The sequence below is a fragment of the Rhinopithecus bieti genome, unplaced genomic scaffold (genome assembly GCF_001698545.2).
Source record: "Rhinopithecus bieti isolate Rb0 unplaced genomic scaffold, ASM169854v2 scaffold_29928, whole genome shotgun sequence".
In the NCBI taxonomy this organism is placed as follows: domain Eukaryota; kingdom Metazoa; phylum Chordata; class Mammalia; order Primates; family Cercopithecidae; genus Rhinopithecus; species Rhinopithecus bieti.
Genome location: NW_016814053.1, coordinates 4,306,417 through 4,313,892, shown reverse-complemented (window position 1 = coordinate 4,313,892; position 7,476 = coordinate 4,306,417). Strand labels below are relative to the sequence as shown.

The following is a 7,476-nucleotide window of genomic DNA, read 5'->3' as shown; positions in this document are numbered from 1 at the left end:
GTCTCGATCTCCTGACCTCGTGATCCGCCCGTCTCGGCCTCCCAAAGTGCTGGGATTACAGGCTTGAGCCACCGCGCCCGGCCATGGATACCTTTTATTTCTTTCTCTTTCCTAATTCACACTTTGAGCACGTTTAAAAGGTATTTCATAAAAAGTGTATATGAGGGCTGGGCGCAGTGGCGCACGCCTGTAATTGCAGCACTTTGGGAGGCCTATGCGTGTGGATCACCTGAGGTTAGGAGTTTGAGACCAGCCTGACCAACATGGTGAAACCCTGTGTCTGCTAAAATACAAAATTAGCCGGGCATGGTGGTGGGCGCCTGAGTCAGGAGAGTCTCTTGAACCTGGGAGGCAGAGGTTGCAGTGAGCTGAGATCGCACCATTGCACTGCAGCCTGGGCGACAAGAGCAAAACTCCGTCTCAAAAAAAAGGTATATGAGGAATATATTCTTATAGTGCTTTGAGTGAAAAAATAAAATAATGTATAAGACTAGAATATATTGATACACAAGAAAACTTCAGAAAGTGTTGTTTTGTCTTTCATTGCAAATTAAAGGATACCTCTAACACGAGAATAGTGAACAAGCAGTATGTGGTAATTTTCCTTTATCCTGCCTTTTGTATTTGGTCAAATCAGACAGAGTCAACAGACAAAGTAATTGAGACTCCTTCCATAGCTAACTGTTGGTTATCTAGTTGTTTGTTCCATTGGGGCTACAGATGTCAAATTTTTGGGAAATTTTAGCTGCAAATTTGGCTGTATTTTTCTTATTCATGATGAAAATGCCATGTGATACTTTGGGTAGAAATACATGCTTCCCTTTCATTGGAAGCATTTAAGCAGAAGTAGGGTAATAACAGTTTACTTTGTACTATTTACCTTGGTATCACATCTTTGAGATGAAAACTTGTTTTCTTTTCTTTTCTTTTTTTTTTTTTTGAGAGGGAGTTTCGCTCTTGTTGCCCAGGCTGGAGTGCAATGGCGCAATCTCGGCTTACCACAACCTCAGCCTCCCGGGTTCAAGTGATTCTCCTGCCTCAGCCTCCCGAGTAGCTGGGATTACAGGCACAGGCCACCACACCCTGTTAATTTTTGTATTTTTAGTAGAGACAGGGTTTCTCCATGTTAGTCAGGCTGGCCTGGAACTCCCGACCTCAGGTAATCCGCCTGCCTCGGCCTCCCAAAGTGCTGGGATTACAGGCGTGAGCCACTGTGCCCGGCCACTATTTTCTATTAATATGAGAAACCAAGGCCTAGAGAGGTTAAATAAGTGAAAAACTAATGACTGGAAGAGATGGGATTCAAACCTAAGGAGGTCTGATGTTAGAACGTACATACTGCCGGACGCGGTGGCTCAAGCCTGTAATCCCAGCACTTTGGGAGGCCGAGACGGGCGGATCACGAGGTCAGGAGATCGAGACCATCCTGGCTAACACGGTGAAACCCCATCTCTACTAAAAAATACAAAAAACTAGCCGGGCGAGGTGGCGGGCGCCTGTAGTCCTAGCTACTCGGGAGGCTGAGGCAGGAGAATGGCGTGAACCCGGGAGGCGGAGCTTGCAGTGAGCTGAGATCGGGTCCCTGCACTCCAGCCTGGGAGACAGCGAGACTCCGCCTCAAAAAAAAAAAAAAAAAAAAAAGAACGTACATACTAACTGTTGTTACACACCGCCTGTTCCTTGAGGGATATGAATGGAGGCATTTTCTGTTTTGCTTGGGAGGTTGTAATAGAAAGCCTTCCAAGGCTCTGTAACTCTTAAAAAGACTAGGACTTTTTTTTTTTTTTTCTTTTTTAAAGGCAAGGTCTTGCTCTGTCATTCAGGCTGGAGTACATTGGCATGATTATGGCTCACTGCAGCCTCAACCTCCCTGGCTCAAGCGATTCTCCCACCTTAGCCTCCTAAGTGGCTGGGACTACAGATGTGCACCACAATGCCTGGCTAGTTATTTTATTTTTTTGTAGAGATAAGGCCTCACTGTGTTGCCCAGGCTGGTCTCAAACTCCTAGGCTCAAGCAACCCTCTGGCCTTCGCCTCGCAAACTGCTGGAATTACAGGTGTGAGCCACCATGCCTGACCAAAAGGCTAGAATTTTGAAGTGGGCCATGTAAACGTGTCAGGCCTACCTTGGTCCTCCTATTTACCGTCCCTCAACTGGGGCCTTCTTATCTCTGCTTATTAGATTGGCCCTCTACAAAAGCTGTCATTACTTGAAGCTTAGAGCAGTGAACCTCAAACGTTAGGATACTAACCTTTAAAACATATTAGCTTTAAAAAAAATTTAGATTCCTATGGTAGGTCAGAGCTCTGTTTCACCTTGGGATATAGTGTAGTAGTTATTTTCCATCTTACCTTTGTTCCATTTTGTAGTTATTTAGGCAGCCTTAGCACTTCCTGAAACAACATCCAGTCCTCCCTGTTCCAGGTTGGCACCTGTCTTTGGTCTTAGTTGAGGTAATAGGATTTTGCTTTGTTTCCAGGATCCTGTTCTATGTCTATTAACTGTATTTTACTTTAGCCCTTTCCTGAAGCTCTAATCTTTATCTTTTTTTTTTGAGACAGGGTCTTACTCCCATTGCCCAGGTTGGAGTGCAGTGGCGCAATCTCAGTTCACCACAACTTCGACTTCCCAGGCTCAAGCCATCCTCCCACCTCAGCCTCCTAAGAAGCTGGGACTGCAGGTGTATGCCACCATGCCTGGCTAATTTATTTTTGTAGTTTTGGTTGAGACAGGGTTTTTTGTTTTTGTTTTTTTTTGAGACGGAGTCTTGCTCTGTTGCCCCGCTGGTGGCTCGATCTCGGCTCACTGCAAGCTCCGCCTCCCGGGTTCACGCTGTTCTCCTGCCTCAGCCTCCCCAGTAGCTGGGACCACAGGCGCCCGCCACCACGCCCAGCTAATTTTTTGTATTTTTAGTAGAGACGGGGTTTCACTGTGTTAGCTATGGTAGTCTCAATCTCCTGACCTCATGATCCACCTGCCTAGGCCTCCCAAAGTGCTGGGATTACAAGCGTGAGCCACCGCGCCTGGCCGAGACAGGGTTTTACCGTGTTGCTCAGGCTGGTCTGGAATTCCCGGGCTCAAGAGACCTACCAACCTCAGCCTCCCAAAGTGCTGATTACAGGCGTGAGCCACTCCCTGACTGAGATTCTATTCTAGTAACATGCTTTGTTCTCTGGTTTCTAGAACTGATCCTGCCACCATCTTTGCCAGACTCTCTCCCAGGGATCAGGTTGGCAGGCTTATCTGAGCTGTCAGATGGCATGGATTTCCGAGAATCTTCCTGTCTTGTCTTTACTGAACTGTCTTCATCCATTGAAACTCCTGCCACCCTTATACTCCCTTAGCTGCCCTGCCACCTGTGGTTGTAGTTAAGAATACCTCGTACTCCATATTTCAGAAGGGGCAGAACACTTTTTCTGAAGGGGCAGAACACTTTTTCTTTTTTTGAGACCGAGTCTAGCTCTGTTGCCCAGGCTGGAGTGCAGTGGTGTGATCTTGGCTCTCTGCAACCTCTGCCTCCCAGGTTCAAGCGGTTCTCTGGCCTCAGCCTTCCGAGTAGCTGGGACTACAGGCATGCACCACCGTGCCCAGCTAATTTTTTTTTTTTTTTTTTGAGACAGAGTCTCAGTCTGTTGCCCAGGCTGGAGAGTGGTGCGATCTCGGCTCACTGCAAGCTCTGCCTCCCGGGTTCACGCCATTCTCCTGCCTCAGCCTCCCACGTAGCTGGAACTACAGGCGCCCACCACCACGCCCGGCTAATTTTTTGTATTTTTTTTAGTAGAGACGGGGTTTCACCGTGTTGGCCAGGATGGTCTCGATCTCTTGACCTCGTGATCCGCCCACCTCGGCCTCCCAAAGCAGGGATTACGGGCGTGAGCCACTGCGCCTGGCCAAGAACATTTTAAAATCTACCATTTATCCTGCCTCCTTTCCCTTTGTGGTCTCTTGGCAATATGCCACCTCTGCTCTGGAGGATTTTTGCATTTCTTTCTGGTTTGGGGCCTCTTAGAGCTTCCTTTGTAATTAGGATAGAGATAGGAAGAATGATGGATACAAAAGGTGTTTACCTTTGCTGCTTGCTTTACTTGCTATGTGTGTTTCTGCCCCGTGCTTGTGTACTCTGGGGCACTGAGCATACCATAGGTGACATGGTGCTAGATATGTTTAATGAGACAGTATGGTGCTGGTCCCCAGTGATGAGTGCCAATGGACAACATTCATTCATTCACCCACCTCTTCCACAAATAATAATAATAATAATAATAATAATAATAATTTATTTGTGACAGGATCTCACTTTGTTGCCAAGGCTGGAGTGCAGTGGTGCGATCTTGGCTCACTGCAACCTCTGCGTTTTGGGTTCAAGTGATTCTCCTGCTTCAGGCGCAGAAGTAGCTGGGACTACAGGCATGGGCCACCATGCCTGGCTAATTTTTATATTTCTGGTAGAGATGGCGCTTCGCCATGTTGGTCACACTGGTCTCCAACTCCTGACCTCAAGTGATCCTCCCGCCTCAGCCTCCCAGAGTGCTGGGATTACAGGCCACAAATAATTATTGAGCATCTACTGTGTGCTTTCTGGAAGTATATGATTTTTCACTCAAGGATTTTATACTCGAGTGGGCAGGAGCAAAATAGATAAATTCACTACTGTGAGGTACAGTAATACTTAGATAATAGTGTATGGAGTGACCTGGGAGCAGCTGGAAGAGGCATTTAACCCAGCGGGTGGTAAGGAGTACTGGCAGGACAGCTTGCTGAAAAAGGTGATACTGAGCTGAGTCTTGAAGATTTTTTTTTTTACCTTAAAATGAATTCCTCTGGGGAAGAATGGATGCCTTGAAACTTGCTCTCAAGTTTTTCATGTGTTTCTTTTTGTAACTTAATGTCTCTACTTTGCATATGTCCCTTTGGCCTTTGCAGTCTCTGTGTCTGTCATTCTTTGTATAATAATTCGTATCAAAGAGGAGAAACAGCTATTTTTTGTCCCTAGAAGTTCTACTCTTAAAGTTCAAAAGAAAGTTTGAAAAATCAAATCATTTAGGTTAAAAGTACTTTGTGTTGTTGGTATCCAAAATTAGGACTCTGAGATTCTTGTGTATTCAGAGAATTTTTAGTAGGAAACAAGGACAAATTTGCATATGAAATGAAAATAGTTATTACATGACAAAATATGTAGATCAGATTTCTAGAAACTGAATTAGTCCAAAACAAGTAAGAATAGGAAAAGCAGTAAAAACTCATTGGAATGTATGCTGATTTTGAGTCCATCCAAAGTATTATCTTATTTCTTTTAGGGTGAAAAATTTCCATTACTCTTTTGGTTGATATTCTCAAATTAAAGGTTATAGGATTTTACACAGTAATTTTAAAAATATCTGAATCCTTAATTCAGTATTTCAATAGAGATATTATTGATTTGCTTCCTTGTCAGATAGTTTTTTAAATTATTTATTTCTAGGCAATAGATCCTCCTAATATAATACAAAGTAGATTAAAATCAAAATTATTCTAACCAGAGGTATGATACATATCTCTTTCTCTGGAACATGCTATATTTAACATTTTTTTTTCTAGGTTTGTTTTGTTTTGGAATCCTATTTGTTTCTTAAAGCAATCTTTAATTCTGTTAGATGTTTTCTAGCTCATATAAACACCTAAGAATTTTAGTTTAATTTGGCAAGTAACACAGGTGAAAAAAAGGAAAAAAGAATTCTAGTTTCTTAACTGATAATATTTGTTATCATTACCATTGTATCCTAGAATATGCGCATTTAATAGCTTGATTTAGTACATATCATTGAGACATTAGCTTTAAAAATTTGAAGAGCAGACTGACTTTGAAGTCAGTTTGCTGTTTCATTGTTACTAATGATAAGTAGTTTCTAAGCACCATTCCAAACCTTTAAGAAATTGTTACAGCCTATTATTTGAGGGTTGTTAGATCCTTACTGAAAGCTAAGGATGGGAATGCAGCTGTGCCTCAGAAAAGACAGTGGAAGTGGGAGCTGGAAATCCCTCAGATATCCAAGTAGCATGTACTCTCTCTCTATCTCCTCTTCTGCTTCTTTGTGTATCTTTTTTTTCCCCCAAGAATTCCAAGCACAATCAAGCTTTGTGTATCTTTTAAAACTTTTCTGCTCTCTGCCATCTGGCTCATGTGCTCCTCAGTTCACATGACGGAGTATTTGTTTACTGGTCTTGCCACAGGGAGACATCTTTCCCTGTTATTCTCAATTCTAGGATCCTGGAGGGGGACCATGACCTGGTTTGAGTTAGATGCCTACCCTTGGTCAGGTCAACTATGGCCTGGAGGGCAGAGTTACAAAATAAATGGTTGCCAGGGGACCAACTCTGTGTGTGTGTGTGTGTGTGTGTGTGTGTGTGTGTGTGTGTGATGAGCTCTACACACCTTACAGAAGTATCCAATCCATTCCTCGGTATATAGCAAGAGCAGCAGTATTACCAGATTATTGTCATACCCCATCTCAAGAAACTATGTGGGAGGAGGGAGGATAAGGATTGGTTGAGTAGGGGGCTGTTTCCTAACAACCATGTGAGGAAAAACAACCCTGTTGCATTCAGGACATTTCAATTTAATATTTCATTTTCTTTGTAACAGGTTAGTGGTTACTTGGATGATTGTACCTGTGACGTTGAAACTATTGATAGATTTAATAACTACAGGCTTTTCCCAAGACTACAAAAACTTCTCGAAAGTGACTACTTTAGATATTACAAGGTATTTTTAATTTTAATTTCTTTATACATGAATACTTTAAATGGATAATTACATTTTCTTAAGAATTACTGAGCTTCAACGTTGTAGTTGTTATTTAAAATTGATATAGGCTTTGTTAAGAAAATTCAGTTCATAAGAGTGAACCATGTGATTCTGAAACCATCCATTGGATAATTTTAGTAACTGAATTTTACACTATAGAGTTAGAACCTAGTTGGTTATATTGAAGTTAGGACAGAAATTATTATATATTGTTATCAAAATGGTGAGATCATAATTTTCTAAAACATCAGATTGGTTTCAATTAATTAAAATAATTAAATATTTTTTGTAGAATCATGACTTTATCCTGACCTATATTATTTTAACAAATGACTGGTGCTGTTTTATCTTGAGATATCTACTGGAAGAGTTTAGAAAACCTGACCAATGGAGTATTTAGTTGTAGTCAGAGTTTACAATTGTCTATTCTCTGTTAACTCTTTCTTGTTTGAAAAGAAGGTGAGTCAAACTACTTTGGCTCCTAGTTGCCCTCTGTTCAGGGTCTATTTAATGGCGGTCAGTGTCTTTTTTTTTTTTTTTTTTTTTTTTTTGAGACCGAGTCTTGCTTTGTCGCCCAGGCTCGAGTGCAGTGGCGTGATCTCTGCTCACTGCCAACTTCTACCTCTCGGGTTCAGGCAATTCTCCTACCTCAGCCTCCTGAGTAACTGGGATTACAGGCACCTGCCACCAC

At 42.5% G+C, this 7,476-nt stretch overlaps 1 protein-coding gene across 1 annotated transcript in view; it reads left to right on the top strand.

The window, feature by feature from the left end:
* The window catches only part of ERO1A (endoplasmic reticulum oxidoreductase 1 alpha), a 63,547-nt gene that overhangs the window by 7,270 nt on the left and 48,801 nt on the right, over window positions 1-7,476 (top strand). Inside the window, exon 2 of the mRNA XM_017849539.1 lies at window positions 6,624-6,743. Within this exon, the coding sequence (XP_017705028.1) occupies window positions 6,624-6,743 (120 nt within the window). The remainder of the gene's footprint in view (window positions 1-6,623; window positions 6,744-7,476) is intronic.